General features: G+C 29.0%; 1 protein-coding gene across 22 annotated transcripts in view; it reads left to right on the top strand.

Moving 5' to 3' along the window:
- The first annotated feature begins 675 nt into the window (after window positions 1-675).
- Window positions 676-17,210, top strand: part of LOC143232734 (cytoplasmic dynein 1 intermediate chain 1-like) — a 65,154-nt gene continuing 48,619 nt past the window's right edge. For 11 of the 22 annotated variants that reach the window (XM_076468513.1, XM_076468509.1, XM_076468511.1 and 8 more), the window contains exons 1-5: window positions 677-1,026; window positions 3,016-3,112; window positions 4,187-4,298; window positions 4,758-4,870; window positions 12,292-12,312. In XM_076468513.1, the coding sequence (XP_076324628.1) occupies window positions 931-1,026; window positions 3,016-3,112; window positions 4,187-4,298; window positions 4,758-4,870; window positions 12,292-12,312 (439 nt within the window). In that variant the 5' untranslated portion in view covers window positions 677-930. Of the gene's footprint in view, window positions 1,027-3,015; window positions 3,113-4,186; window positions 4,299-4,757; window positions 4,871-8,810; window positions 8,868-12,291; window positions 12,313-17,210 lie in introns of all 22 variants that reach the window. The other 11 variants (XM_076468505.1, XM_076468499.1, XM_076468501.1 and 8 more) reach the window with 2 other exon arrangements.

Genomic DNA, 17,210 nt, shown 5'->3' with positions numbered 1-17,210 from the left:
AATTAGAACAAACAAGTGTGTGTGGGTGTTTGTCTTATAGCAAACCCAGATCGGAGTAGCTGGTGAGCCCACCGAGGGGAATCGAACTCCTGATTTTAGCGTTGTAAATCCGTAGACATACCGCTGTACTAACGGGATGAATGGGTGGGTCGGTGGAACAAACACGCAAACAACCAAACGAATACTGAGAAATATAATAATGATTGAAATATATATTTAATACATCGATGCAGCTCTTTTAGGTGTATAACAAAAAAACATAAAAAGCGAAATCACTTGTAAATAATAAAATAGAGTCTTTTTGCATATTTATCAATGTAATAATAATAATACTATAAAACTAAAATGACTAAAAAGTATATTTTCTGATATTTTAACTGTTCATTGAGCTTACAATAAAAATGCTCGAGGCTCCAGAGGGAAAATTATTCCGGAGAGAGATAAAAGTGCAAATCCAAATTTTAAACAAAATGAAAACTGCAGGGGGAACTGGTAAATTTTACACTTAGCAATACGTTCTTTATTACTTACATTTTCTTGAAATCAAATTGTTTAATGTAATTCGTGTTTCTTGAATTTATGTAATATTCTATATAAAACTTAAATTACTTAAATTTATTTGAGAAAAATTGAATAAGAGATGCGTCATACGTCAACATGTTGCGGCGCAATACACTGATTACTAGCATTTGACACATGACGTCAAAGTTGTATGCTGTATACAACGGAGATGGATATGTTTCGTCAGATTATCCGTAATAATTATTATTTATTTGTTTAATGGTTAAACTAACAGTGTAAAATACATATAGTGCGAAATCTGTGAGTAATTTTTAAAATAAAAATAAGGAGATCGGCAATTTTTTGTTAATAGTGTAAATATATAGTAGAATCAAATATTAGACGAAGATAAAATTCCATCAATTTGCTATGGATCGAAGAGCAGAATTAGAACGAAAAAAGCAGAAGCTTGCCATGATAAGGGAAGAAAAGGAAAGAAGAAAAAGAGAAAAAGAAGCAAAAGAGGTTTGGTCAATCTTTAACTAAACCTAAAGTGAATTTTGTTTTTGTAATTAAGAAAATACTTTCGCCATTGGCACAACCACTTTGCCAGTATTGTGACTCGGATACGAGTGTGACTAATTCAGACGATGAGTCACTGCCCTACAGGTATCTATATTTATTTATGTACTGAGTATTTTAAAAGGTAAGCTCCTGCAAACTGTATTGTAAAGTCATTTTAGTTTTTATCTACCGTTCTAGATGTGAACTGAAGCAAATTGCACATTATACAACGTTACTCCAAATAGCTACTTTTAATAAAAATTATATACTTAAGTCTGAATTCAAATACATGTGGAAAGCAAATTTTGTTTTGCTTTTGTTTGCAGTTCTTTGTGATAATAAAGAAGTTAACAACTCGTAATTAAAACATGCTAATCGATGTCATATTTTTCAGGTGATATGAACATGATGTGTAATATTCAATAAAATTAAAAATTGAAACAATTATTTGAATGTATGAACTTAAAGTTTGTGATCTTTGACAATGAACATGTTATAGTGTATTAAACAGAGTAGTAGATTGTACTCATTTGTTAAAAGAACTTTGGGTTTATCAAGTGCCCTTTCTGGCCTTTATGTTTCCAGTTCTTCCCTCTCACCTTTCCAGTGGTTCTCTATATTTTCATACATTTCTTTCTAAGGGTTTTTTTTTTATACATCTGGAAGGCCTTTCTCAGTCTAAAAGACAATAAAGGTAGTCTGACATGTTTCTATGGGCTTTTAATAACAGAAAATTTAATTTGAGTTATTTCAATTCTTAATTCTGATAGTGTCATGCTCTCCTTAATACAGAGAAGAATTTTTGTAAATACAGACTGGCCTTCCTTATATGTTATTGAAAATAAAAAATTATTATTTTTCATCCATAACATCAGTTAAGATGTTCTTTACTTCTCTTGTTTGTGCACATAGATGTGGTTCTTCAGTTAAGAGCCCTTACATTTGGTATCCATTATTTGTTAAGTACTTAATAAAATTATTTTAGTAATTTACAGTGTTTTTTGTGGATAAATTTAAACTTGTATATGAATGATTGTTTAACTTTGGGCTTTCTCCTAAACCCATTTCCATCCTGGTTAGGTGCTCCTTTCATGAAGCTCTCTCTCTTCTGACTTAGTGTGTGAGCTTTCATCTACAACAATTTGTGTTAAGTTTACATTTCTCTGAAACATTTTATTTATTAGAAATATCATGTTGTTTTTTTTGAAAAACATGTTTTGTTTTTAGCAGACCCAATCTTTTATGATAAAAGATTCTATAGCCTCACAATCTTATTAAAAATGACTTTTGATAAAACTATTTAAATTGTCTATCAATACCATTGTGTTTTACTAAATTGATTTTAAGAGACTATTACTAGTTTGAAACCAGTACATTTAGATCAAGATATTATGAAATATGGCTTAGGTTTACACAGTATACTTGTTTATTAAGAACCCTTCATTGAAATAAATGGTTACTGCTCTAATACTATACCAGTAGATAGAGATATGGCCTCAAATCTAAATAGCTAACTCTCTGTTATGTTAAAGAGTACTTTAATGCTCTAATGCTAGCCTTACATGAAGGAAAACATGGTAATATTCAGGGGTAAAATAATGTTATTTTTGTATGTTAAATGTTTTCATTGATTATATTGAATGTCTTTATCTCATAAATAAATTTTTTAGTGTGGATATTTCTTGATCAACAATTAAAATGCTCATATGATACAGACTTTATTGTAGCTGTATGTCTGAAAATAGATTTAAAAACACAAACTGTTGTTCTCTCTAAATGACTTGCTTAAGAACCAAATATTTACTTAGCCTAGAGTGAGAGAAAATTCAGTGGCAAAATATAATATGTTTAGAGAGAAAACTTAGAGGTTTTGATTTCTTAAATCTGATAAAAATATTAATTATAAAAGCTTAAAAATGTTTGTATTATTTATTATTTTTCTATAAATAGTATGAAGAAATTGTTACAAGAATAACGAAACCAGATAAGGATTTGAGAGCTGAAACAGAAGAATTATTGTCTTCTCTTGGAATTCCACTTGGAAATGGTAAGAAAAAAAATATTTATTTGTTTCTACAGATTAGAAGTTATTGTACAAGGTTTATGAATTTTAAGAGTTAAATTATATTGTTTAATAGACAGATATTTGCTTGAATGGCCTTGTATACTTCAGTAATAATTGTAAACACAGTACTTTACAAATAAAATATCACATTGTTTTCATTTGAGTTTTAAATAAACTTGGTTAGAAACTTATTTCTTATAATATGTACATGTAACATGAACTACATATATTGTAAAAAAAATATTCATAATGTATGGTTTGATAGTTTAATTATTAAGTATGGTGGTATTTAATAATAGGGATTGCCAAAGGTTCCAAATAATTCCTGTGGTTAAGATAATATGCACTTATATACTAATAATACACGAAAAAGGTCACTAACATTTCTAGTGTAACAATTCAAAGATTTCTAAAACAACTATTTCATCTACTATCCACTTACCTGATTACTTTGACCTCTTATTGAATTGTTCATTTGATATAATCTTTAATATCTAGTAGACTTATTCAAGAAGACTTAAATTATTCAATATTTTTTAGTCTCTGACGTTTTTATAATTTACTGTATTTTAGATTTTACTTAGTTGTGTTTAGCTGCTGTATATTATGCAGTGTTTCTTTAAATTCATATCACATTTGCAAGTGTGTAGTTTTAAAGAAAAGCATGCTTTAAATTATAAACATTGTTACATGTTTTTATCATAGTAGCTAGATTTGCTTGTTCACATTTTCCCTATTAAATGCTAAAAAGGTTTTTATTTTTATTTTCCCTTTTCTTATGTTCATATTTTGAAGTTCTACTCAAAAAAAAGGTAGAGTCTAACAATGCAAACTGCATATTTTTTTCTTTATGTTCATTGGCCTTAAGATTTTGGCCAGCAGTGTATTTAGCCATCAAATGTATTTCAAAAGAAAACTTCATGACACATCCTAAATACTTCCTAATGAAAATTGATATTTGACTGGTTCAAATGCAAAAGCTTAGTAGTTAGAGAACAAACAGACTTCTCTTAAGGTATAATAGGATTCATTGAGATTAGTTACTTTGGATTACAGATGGAATATTGATTCGATCTTTCAATGCTACCCCAGAAACTAGTCTTTCACCCATTCCAGACCAGAGTTTGTATTCAACACAAAGTGGCACAGGACTGTTGAAGAGCTCGAGGTATCTCTTATTAGCTATTTCTCTATACTTTCTATGTATAATATTAAATGATATGCACATTAATACTACTAATTTAATGAAGCCCTGATTATTTTATAATTTACTAGGCATTTACCTGATAATGTTTAACATATGTATCCATGAATGACATAAAATTTATATGCTAGAGAAAAATTATTATGGAATTTAAGTAAGCTTATGATTTGTAGTTTGTTAATGCTGTTATTTGGTTTTCATGTTTAGATGTATAATTTTAAAAACAAACTGATACAGTTATTTGATATATGCAATAAATTTTTCAGTTGACTTTCTCTAATAATTTAAATGTGGTTTAATTATTTGTAATTAATAGTTTCTTGCTGTGTTGTCAGTAATTAAATTTAATAATGGTTTATAACTTGTTATTTCATGCTTAAAAGAGTAATTCATAACACATTTTTAACTATTTGTTTACTGAAGGAAACAAGTAAAACTAAGTGTTGTAAGTGTCCACCAAGCTAACATTCCTCCAAAAGAAAGTGTAACCTACAACAAGCAAACTCAGACAGCGACATCTACAATTGACAAAGAAGGTAAGGTTTAGATTAACTTATTACTTTGTGAAGAAGTAAGCTATCAACAAGAAGCAACAAAAGGCATGTTTTTGAGGTTTAGATTGGTGGAGTTGCTCTATGTCAAGGGTATTTTTTCTATTCCACTATGTAAACATAACATCCATAGAGTAAAACATTTTTGTGTAAGAAAACATTTTGACTTGTGTCTTATTATATGTGCATAAATTTATATAACTACGTTACACATTGTGCATTTATGTTCTAATTCTTTTAACTTTGAAATCTGCTGTAATTATCAAGGAGATTGAATTTTTCACTTTGGATTCTTGAATGATGTTAGCAATTCGGTTAAATTGTGCTATTAGTCAGGATCTGAATTCATTGAAATAAAACTTTGTTCTGTTTTAAATTTTTAAACTATAAATGTAGATTAGAACAAATATACTAGGATTTTGTTAAAGAACTTATCCTGGGAAAAAATAATAACAAATGCATTTATGTTGTTATAATGCATTGTCCAGTCCTAATTTAAGACTATGTTGAAGTATAAAATGAGAGATTCTAATCTGAAAATTAAAATTTGCAGTTTGAAAAAATAAATTTATTGTTTTAAGATACATAAAATTAATATTTACTGCTAAGATTATGTTTATCATAAATTCTACTAGGTTCTCTGCAAAGCAAAATATATATTTGAACTTATAACAAGTGTCAAACCCAGCTTTTAACTTTTCACCTATTAGAGCACAGCTGTAGTACAGACCTGTTTTGTATTACCATTTGAATTGTTAAAGAAAAAGCATTTGTTTTTTTTAGACATTTTTTGTTACTCTAAACAATTCTCTATTACTATATTCATATTGTAAGTTAAATTTGTTAACTTGCAAGTATTTAAAAATTCCTGGGCTCGATCTTTTCAAAATTTTTGCAAGTCCACCAGTATTTCTTGTAGAAAAAATAAAGAACTGTATAACTTCAAACTTTCATTGTGAACAACATATTATTATTACTGTATTTGTAAAAGGTAGTATTGTAATATACTATTTCTAAATTCATCAACAACTCTAAGTACAAAAACAAATGTATGGTCTATTCGTGTATGATAATGTTTGTGTGAGCTTCCTAGCAGTTGAGGGTACTTGATTGTTTTGCTTTTGAAATTCTTAGCCACATGGAAAACTGGTTTTAAATAAGCATAGCTTAGGATTTTACTTAACGTTTTAGTCTAGCCCCACAGAACTTCCTTCAAAACAACATGTATGTTTGAGCTTTCTGAAACTTGTTATATTTAATTTGAATTGAAATATGTTTGGAAAAAGATGGATTTGAAGTATATCTTTTTTATTTTTGTGTTTTTTTTATTTACGTAATCTAGAGCCATGCACTGCAAATTTTACCAAAAAAATTATTTGCACCATTATACAAATGTATGCACATTAGTACACATTCAGTAATTAAATATTATATTTTAGCTTTTCAATTTAGAGACTATCAAGGAATAGTTACAGTAAATTTGGTACTATGGACATCACACTGAACTGGTTAGTTATTTGATGACACTTAACTGATGTATTTTCCCTTCTTATTTAGAACATCAAGTTACCTTACTTTACTGGATGGTGTTTTTCTCAAAGCTCTAAATTTTTGTTTTACAGAAGAAGTGGTATATAGTTTTTAAATACTTCTAAACTACATTAGAAATGCTGATTTCTTGATATCAATATTTTATTTTTATGGGAGTTCTATAATGTGTATATTGTTTGATAATATTTAATATCTTTGGCATACAAATATATTTATTTTTTAATATTTTAATTTTCAACAGTGACCATTACTGAAATAGGGCATAAAATAAAAACTGTATCTAGTATTAAACATGAACTTGCTTTCTTATTATTCATTGAATTAAGTTAGACCTAAAATAATATCTCAAGCCTAAATATTTAATTTAGTTATGCAAGTGCGTGTGAAATGTAACATTTCACACATATAACGTGTCAATGACTTGTAAAGAAAATAAAAAAGAGTAGACAATGTTATAGCAATGTTTTTAAGGCTTTGTAGACCATGAAGGATTATGAAATACTTGACAAAGTGGTGTTTTCAAACTTAATATAACAAAATCTTGTAACAAGTAATAACAGCACTTGCATATCCTATAGTGTAGCATTTAAAATAATAAGCATGTTGTTGTTATCAGATGACTGAAGCCACATATATAACTTATTTCTAGTTTGGAATATAATTTAGAGTAAAACACTGTACAGGAAGGAAAAAAGTATAGCTGTTAACTGATTGTGCTTGTGTCAGTCCATTGCAATTCCTGGTGTTTGAAGAGTAGCATTGACATAATTCTGAATTTACAAAATTCTTTCTAGTTATATTACTTATCTTGAAAATAAAGTTTGATTTTGCTGTCTGATAAGACCAGTGAGTTGATTTAGCATGTTTGATTTATGCTGTTATAATTAGTATCTTTTTAAAAGAGTTTGCAAAAAGACAAGTATAAACTACTTCAATAAAAGTTGATATTAAAACTAGTCACAAACAATTTTCAGAGGAATGTAAGAATTGAAACTTTTGTTTTATTATTAGAATTTCTGAACTAGAAGAAAAACGTTTTTTTAACCTTTAAGCTTGAAAGCCATATTCAAAACAATAGTGAGTAGGTATAGATTAGCTTTACATGCCATAAGGTAAGGGAATAAATTACATTTTGAATGTAAAACTTTTTAAGACCACTTTGAGTTTTCTTCATAACTTGTATTGTGAGCTTAAAAAGGCTGCAGTTATTATTTTCATTGTCATGTAAATATTGTAATATTGTAGTCTTGTATGCCTGATTACAACTCATCTTAAGGAGGATGACAATAGTGATGATTTTGTTGAGTGAAAATTCAAGAAACCTTTCTTGTTTGCATCTTGTTGAAGATGCAAGAGGAATTTATAACAGTAATAAGCACAGAATGTTGAGAAATCTTAGCTTTAAAACCTGATTTATCTCATTTAAAGCAGATTTAAATGGGAATGAAAGCTGAGTTTGGAGGGTTTGTTTGCTAAAGTTAGGATTAATTGTCATTAGCATAGTTAACCTTTTGCTTGAAAATGAAAGAAATACAAACATTTTATATGGGCTTATTTACATTAAACAATTTGTTAAATAGAATTAAAGTTAAAAATGATATCAAGTTCAAGACCTCAGGTAGTGCAGTATAAAATGTTTTATGTTTTTCCATTTAAATAGGATTTTATTGGGAATTTGTATACATGTATAGGGAAGGAGATGTGTGAAGCTGGAATATTAATGTTTTAGTGGTTCTGTTTGATTTTGGGGGCAGAAGCTGGTTATGTTTTTTTGTAAATAAAATATTCTAGTTGAGGTGATAACATTAGATTGAAATATTTTAAGTAGTCTTAAATGATTAAATTGATAATGGAGAACAACTTTACTTGAAAATAGAAGGACTCTGGTGGTTTTACTATTAGATCTAACCTTTCCCAATGTCCTTCAGGTTTCCATAAGTGTAAGTAAAAGTTAATGTTTTGAATAGTGCACATACAAAAATTAATCCAACATTGTTGATAATCTATGTATAATCATACAATGCTTTAGATTCTTCAGCTTTGCAGAGAGAAATTATCAAATGTAAATATTGCAAAAAAAATTTATTTATGTGCAGTAATTAAATAAAGAATGCTAGTGTATCTTGCTGTAAATCATATGTCTACTTTCTAAAGAGTTACAAATGTAGAGTCTGAAATTTAGATTTCTGCAAGTGATGTATTAAATTTGACTTAGTTGTAAAATGTTGAGGGGGACTAAACTAACCAGAATTGTTTAAAGCGTTTTGTTCCTGCAATGAAAGATAGTGACTGCTACTTTAGAATAATTTGAAATTAGACTTACTGCAATTTACTAACCACCTTGGATTCTATCTTTTTTTACCTGCTGCATAAGGCTCACTGAGCTCTTCACCCTTTAAGGAAAATGGTCTTTTTTGGAGGACTCGAAAAGGTTTGTGAATACTAAATTGATTAGATTCACTTATATTAGGGTAGGCTTTGCTGCTTTTTTGTTTGCAAAGTAATCATATATTTCATATGGTCCTCAAAACAGTTTCTTCAATTCAGTACTAAAGAAAATATAAAGTAAAAACTAGGTATATAAAATTAACTATTTTTTGCACTACAGGAAATTTTAACTCTAGTAATCAAATATTACGTGTGTTTTTGTAATATACTTTCATGTAAATGACATTTAGTAATTATCATTTCATGTTATGTATTTCTGTTTAGCAGAAATATGTTATTTTCTACATTTATTCACTGGGGTCATCTGAGTGTTTTAAAATGTTTGAAGTTTATCCTTTTAGAACAAAATATTTATATTTCATATTGTATATATTTAATTTTAGATTTCACCAGAGAGTAATTACAGTCTTGAAATATTATTTGCATGAGAAATAATGAAATGATCATATAATATATAATTTAATGTTTGTTTTTAATAGAGGAGTATGATAAGATGCATAACTTAATTAGAATTTTACTTCATTTTCCTTAATGAAAATTTTGACTTCCCTGTTTTTACAGTTTTTGTTATGATGTAGTGATGTAACAGTTATGCTTGTCATTTGTGTTATGTACAGTTAAATATTCACATGCATGCTGAGCATTAACTAAATATACCTTCACTTATGGTTAGTACTGTTATCCTGTAAAATTTGGAGGGCAGCCTTTAGGTAGATTCTGATAGCACAAAATCCAGTTACAAGAAATATTGCTCTTAAAATTTGATCTTTTTTATTTATTTGTTAAAGTGGACATTTTACTATATTATGCCTCTGGGTATAAATTTTTACTGCTGTATGTGGTTATGTTATTAACAGATTTCTGAGTAATTTTAAAGACACCATAAGAAAAACTGTGTTTGCTATGGTGGTGTGTTGTAGAAAAAAAACATTATTGTAGCATTGACTTGCCATCAGTATGATCAATTTTCCTTTCTCCACATGGGTGTTGGTTCCCAGGGGCCTGAGTTTTGGTTGGCTTTCCACATATGATCCATTGTGCAAAAGCCACTCTAGATCTAGGGGTACATCCTTTTAATTTTACACACTTTCATGATATGTGGAATTGAGTTTTATAAATATTGCATAGTTCTGATTACTTTTTGGCTATAGTTCTCTTCCATTTGGATGTGCTCCTCTGTTTTCTTCCCATATATACATTTTTCTAAGATAAGTGAAGAGTATACCAAGTTTATTAGTGGTGCGGGTCTCATCTTAGGGAGTGTCCTTCAGATCCTGTCAAAATAATGTTTCTTTTTTTAGTGTTGGTAAATTATAACTAAGTATAGTACATTACCTCTTCTCACATGAAAATGTATTTCCAATATGTACTTACCTCCTTTCACACCTCCCACCATTCCCCTCCACTAAAAATTTGTGCCTTCATTTTGTGCCAAAATTGAAAATGATAGTTTAGTAAAATTGAATTAAGAGAATGATATGTGTCATGAGGGTATGTTGCAATATTATTACTGGAAGGTTGATGCAGGATGCTTTGGTTGAGAGACAACTTGGAATCAGTTGATTCTGTGATAGGAGGTAAGTACCTATCAAAAATACATTTGAGTGTATGAAACTTGACTTTCTCTTGTTATTCAGGAGATAATATATGATATAGTGACCTAACAAAACTGTTTGTTGAAGGTGGAATGAACTAACAAATTGTGTGTAATGTAACTTGGCCTTATGATAACCTTTCCTTTTGTCAAGCTAGAGTTATGTCTTTCCTGTGGAGTTTAAATCTGCAAAACCTTAAACAGAATTTTTAGTTTGTTTTAAAACTGAAAGTCTTGGATGAAAACAAATGAGGATTGATCATTTTTTGAGTTTTAAAAATTGTTATTGTTGCACATCATAAGTATTTGTAGATTAAAATTGATGAAGCTATAAAAATTATGGTTTGCCTAAGTAGTGGTGGTTTTATAGTGAGTAATTCATATTTAATTTTATACTTTCTTAAGATTGAGTTAAATAGAGCAAGTGTGTAATGTGTTACACGGGGGGAAATAGAATTAATAACTTGTATACTATTAAAATATGGATTATTAGTTAAGATGTTAATTTATACTAATGAGTGAAACACAAACAAAAAGTAGGTTACTAATATTTTGAATGTAAGATGCTAAAACTTTGTGTTGTGCAGTAAAGGATATCCATAAGTTGAGGGTTAACTTGTATGATTATACTGGAAGAATTTATGGTTTTATGGGAAAATAAACATAGATGTAACTCATGTAGAGAAGAATAGTGAAGCAAATTATGAACAAACCATTGGTCAGAATTTTTTTATATAATTATTTTAGATGTTATTTTCATTCTCGGAAATGATTTTTTTTCATTATATTTGATTGAAGACTATGAAATAAGTCTTTCATGATTAGACAATAGAGAGTATATTAGAGGACAGTAAAATATTCTAGTCACTGAAATCTTTGTTTAATAAAAATTATTGCTTGTCATATTCAAACAACATATGTAAGTTAAATAACATATTTTTCAAAAGTAAACTTTATTTGTGAGATATAATTGATCTTGACCAAGGATACTTTTAACAAAAATACTATTATATGATATGGTCCAGTGCCATTCTGAAAAATCAGGTCTTGGGTCACTTATAAATATTGATAAGTTTTTTACCATATATTTTAGAATTTTTAAATAAAATTTTTAACAAATGTAATCTGCAAAGTACAGTATCAGAAGAAATATGTTAAATATCAAACAAATTAAAACTGAATGTGTATATAAAATGGAACTTTCTGATCAATAATAAAAAAAATAAAATTAAAAGACAAAAGAAAGTTTTATGTTTTATTTTTTTCAAACTGTCTCCTTATAATATAACATAAATTTCATGACATAAACAATTATACTAGAACTAATTTGAATTACATGAAATTTTAAGTTTCATGCAATTTGGTCTTTCTACTGTGGAAAGGAAAAACCAGCAGGTCCAGAAAGGTTAATAAAAGTGTAATTTATTATAAAGTAATGTTTATTGAACATTTGTGTAACATGTTATTGAAACTGTATGTCTTCTCAGATTAAGAATTCTGTGTTTTGAATTGTAAATTTTATGCATACAAATTAACTTGTAGCCAGTATGGCATCCTTAATTGAATATAATAGTAATAGACAGTATCTTGTATGGGGTGTTTTTGTATTTTTCCAAATTTTAATGTTAATTGAAGATCAATGACATAGCCTGAAGATGACTCACAACTGTGGGTTTAAAACTTTATGTTGTCAAAACATTTTTTATTAGAAAAGCTGTATCTTATATTTTCAAAGTTTTATTTTCATTTCATGTCTCTTTATGCAATGTTATTATATTATATATATTGAAATATTTTGATTTTTTCTCAACAGCTCACCCTCTGGATTACTACGGTAAGCATTTTTCTGTGTTATTTTCTATTGCAATATGAATGTTTTCAAAATAAACTTACTACAGTGTGGTCCTAATAAGTTACCTGTAACAATTGGAGTTTTAACTCGTGTGATGAGCATTTATTCTTTGTTAATTCATTTTCTAAGCTATACAAACTGTTTAATTTGTTTATACTGAGTGTATAATGCATGCAGGTTGGACATGTATTATCATAAAATTTATCTTTATTATTCTGTTTACATGTGGAATATATAATTTTAGAAACTTAAAAGAACATGCCTTTTTAATATATGTTTATTTCTAAACACTCACAATTATATAAACATTGAAGGGTTAACATTATTTCATTAGTAGCTTTCAGTTACATGGTCTGGTGCATACAGGGCAATACAAGAAATATTTTGTATCACCTTTTGAACAATTTGTTTATGGTGTGACTTAAAACAGAATGCAGATGTGAATTGTGTCATCTTATTTGCTAAGTTGTGAAACTTTAGATTTCATTATCTTGTACATTCACTAGACATAACTTCAAATTACAGTATTAAAATAAGAGCTGCAGTAGTGATTAGCAGTCAGTAAGACTTAGAATTTATTCAGAACTTTTAAGAGTAATGAAATTGTACCATAAGATTCATTGTAAATTTTGACAGCTGTTATATGAATCTTCATTGGTACTATTTATGGTAAACTATGAACTATATTAAAATACCTTTTTCACTAATGCTTCTTAAAAGGTAGTAGAAGGATATCCCAGATACTTGCAATTTCATTATTCATATTAAATTTCACTTTTCCCAATACAATGTTGTGTTTAGAATGAAATACTGAAAGTTTACATTTGAAAAATATTTTTATGTCAAAATAGATAATTATGAAAGTGCTTCAGTATTCATAAATGAACTCACGAGTCCAAAAATACTGTTGTTTAAGAGGGTTATATTTTTTATTCACAAAATTAATAATTCATACTTCATTCTTCTCTGTACAGTGTTATACTAAATAGTTAAATTGTTATTTAGGTGCTTATTAGGACCTACTCGGACTTTGATTTTCGTATAATGGTTAGATTCTATTCCACAACCAACTAAATGTATGGAAATGGCTGATTGTCAGAATAATACTTGCTGTGCAAAAGTTTATTCCTATCAATTTTATGCTATAAATGTATTATGTATTGATTTTTCCAATCTAACTCTGTAGTGCACAATATTTTAACTTTTTTTTTTAATGCTCTTACTAAACTTCTGTCAACTTAGAAGAATTAATTAAAAAAAAGTATTTGATTGAACAATTTTGGTCATACTTGATGTAATTGTTTCATGTTATTGAGTACATTGTTGCAAGTTTTGTTGTATCGTATTTTGTGTAATTGTGGTGCAGGCTAAACAATATTTATTTGAAGAGCCTGTTTTTAAAGTATTGTTTATATATCATAAAAACAACTAATTCTTAACATTTTCCATGCTTTAAATGTCTTTTTCTTGTTGTTACAAGAAAGTTACTATTGATATACATGCATGTTTGCTCAGTTTAAACATATTTCTTTATTGTGTTATTTTCTTAACAGCTACACAAATCTTGGTTATTTACATGTGTTACTACTTGTATAGATTCAACATAAGTAAAAATAACTTTTCTTCCTAAACCTGTAAAGTTTTTAAAAATACATTTTTGCACTGATCTTGATTAGCTATAACAATATATTTTCTTCTGTTTATACTTTGAATGATAATATTAATACCATATTCTATGTAATATTTTTCATTGTAATTTAACAGTAACAAAACTGCTTTATAAACTTGCATCTGTTTCAAAGAAAGTACAAGAGAAGAAAAAAGAAAATTAAAAATAAGATAGAGAAGTATGCTTACAATTGACTATATTTCTATCATAACCCTTTCTTACCTGGCATACATAACATATAGCAGTACATATTTTACGTAGTTTATCCATTGATATAGCAGTAAACATTTTACACAATTTTTCCATTGTTGATGGTGCGGTACATGTTTTATAGAGTTTCTTCATTTTTGATTTAACATTTCACATTTTACACAGCTTACACATTGCTAATGCAGCAGTGTACATTTCACACGGCCAGTTCTATCATTGTTTGTCCAGCCACTTTATATACTTTGCAATGTGTATAATGTTTAAAGTGTTGAAAAACAGTGTTCTTTGAAGCTGTATAATGTATGATTTTACATTGACAAATTAAAACATATTAGTTGCAAACTGGACAAGATGCTTGTAATATTTTATTGAGGTTAATGCTTTCTTTTTCTATTCATCTTTTAAACAAGCTTTGCTGTCTAGAGGAGATTTCAATTTTTAAAGTTATAAACATACATGCTTCATATTTTTAGGTCTAGAAGAAAATAGTTTTTTGGTAATTGATATTTTTTGACAAATACATTCTAAAAATTCAAATAAACTACAATAATTTTTATAGTTTTGTTTTTCAAGTTCCTATCAGATCTCTTACAATAATAATAATAATATTTTTACCTCTTGGTTCATTACTTGTACCAACTGATACTTAACTTGATTGTATCTGCTGCTAATTGTAGTTACATTTTGTTTTTGGTTCTGTTCTACCCTTTATTAATTTTAGCAGTCCAATTAACATAGCTGAGAAAGTTATTTAATTAAGTAGTTTGTGTGTTTAATTGCAAAGCTACACAATAGGATATCTGTGCTGTACCCACCATGGGTATCAAACCCCATTTCTGTTGCTTTATGCCTTCAAAATTACCCTGAACCACTGAGGTCTATTTAATAAGTTTAAGCTTACATATCAATATGCCCTCATCTCTTGCCTTTAAGGTACTTAAGAATGACATTTAAGTAAATTTTCTAAATTAATTATAAATGTAGTTTTATTGTATTGTGAGAAAATATTTTAATGGTGCAATTATCTTTTGTAAATCACTGCAACTTGTTTTGCCAAGCTGTGCTCAGATTGTTTTACATGGTGGGAAAGGGTTACATAAAATTGGGAAAATATTAATTGATAGCTTAAAATGTGTAACATATTATCTTTATTTCAAACTTTTTGGGAAGAACTGGCACACACAAAAAAAGTTCTGATGTGTGTTCAGTATATGGGAAAACAAAAAAGTATTCATGTTCAGAAAAGTATAGAAAAGGTGTCGGAATTTACTTTATATTTCAGAAATGAGAAAATACCTCAACTTTGTAAATTGAATGACAAATAAACTGTTTATAAACAAATAACCAAACATAGGAGGGGCAGAAAGTGTTTGTGCGTCTACTTTAATGGTCGGTTGTGTAGCCTTTCAGGTGAATTACTTGGCGCAATCTCTCCTCATAGCCCTCCATAATCATTTGACAGTACTCGACTGGTATTTTCTTCCAATTTACTTTACAGAAGGCCTCCAACTCTTGCAAGTTTTTCGGATGATGCTGATGAACCCTGGCCTTCAACTCATGCCAAATGTTTTCCATTGGGTTGAGATCGGGTGACTGCGATGGCCACTCCAGAATGCTTATGTGGTTCCTCTGCAACCAGGATTGCACATATTTCAATGTGTGCTTAGGGTCATTATCATGCTGGTAGATCCAACGACACCCATGCTGCATGTTCCGAGCATCATTCATGATATAAGTGGCTAATATATCAATGTAGTCTTCTTTTTTCATGATTCCATTGATGCAGTGAAGGCTACCTACACCAGAAGAGCTGAAGGAACCCCATAGTATGATCGAGCCACCTCCGTGTTTAACTGTAGGGACGATGTCCTTTGGAAGATTTCTTCCCCCTTCTTACGGAAAATATAGGGAACATCATTTTGGCCGAAAAGCTCGATTTTAGTCTCGTCTGACCAAAGAATATTCTTCCAATAGGTAAAGGGTTTATCTACCTGCTTTCTTGCATATATCAATCGTGCTTCTAAATGAACAGGATTTAAATATGGAGTTCTATGAGGATGGCATGCTTTGAACCCAGAAGAGCGTAACATGTTCGTAACTGTAGAGGTGCTTACTTCAATCCCAGTTTCCCTTACCAGTTTCTGTATGTCGTTACATGTTAAACGAGGGCTCCTACTAACTTCTCTGAGAACCTTCCACTTAGTTCTCTCTGGAATTTTGGTGGGGTGTCCGGAACGAGGGAGGTTAGTAGTTGATCCTGTAAGCTTAAACTTGGCAATTACGCTTTGACCAGTAGATTTCGGGCACATTAAGTTGTGTTGCAATACCGGAAAGAGACACACAGGACTTGTATTTCATAATAATTCAGTTTTTTAAATAACTGGACAGTTGTTTCCTGTTCGCCATGATGACCAAGCAGATAATGACGGAGACGGTGCTAAATTGCCGGAAGTACATTTTTTGCTGGCTAAATTCCAATAATTATGAACCAAGTGTCTAGTTCTGGAATGGTATAATGTAGTTCATTCGTCGAACTAAACATTTTTACGGGAATATCAGTTTTTACACACATTCTGAAATGTACGAACACTTTCTGCTCCTCCTATTTTTGGTTATTTGTTTATAAACAGTTTATTTGTCATTTAATTTACATAAAAATTTATGTAGATGTGTGTTAGTATAGTATTTATAATATATTGCACTTTTATTAGCCTAATCGTCATACTTTTTAAGTTATGTGCAAAAATCCACTCAGGACGCCAGGGGTATGAACACTTTCTGTTGTAACTGTGGTACAGTATATTGCTTTGAAGTCATTACACAATGAAGTCATGTACACAACAATATTTAAAAATATAGCTCTTAGTAAAAGACAGAAAGCAATGGTAGATGTTGTTGCAGCATAACTATTTATAAGTTAATTTTATAAATTTGGTATTTTAAAGAAAAAATAATTATATCAAAACTGCAAAAACTGGAAGATTCTTGCTGTTATCTTGGA

The sequence above is a fragment of the Tachypleus tridentatus genome, chromosome 11 (genome assembly GCF_004210375.1).
Source record: "Tachypleus tridentatus isolate NWPU-2018 chromosome 11, ASM421037v1, whole genome shotgun sequence".
NCBI lineage: Eukaryota > Metazoa > Arthropoda > Merostomata > Xiphosura > Limulidae > Tachypleus > Tachypleus tridentatus.
The sequence above is the reverse complement of the archived record's forward strand: the minus strand, read 5'-3'. Positions and strand labels throughout refer to the sequence as shown.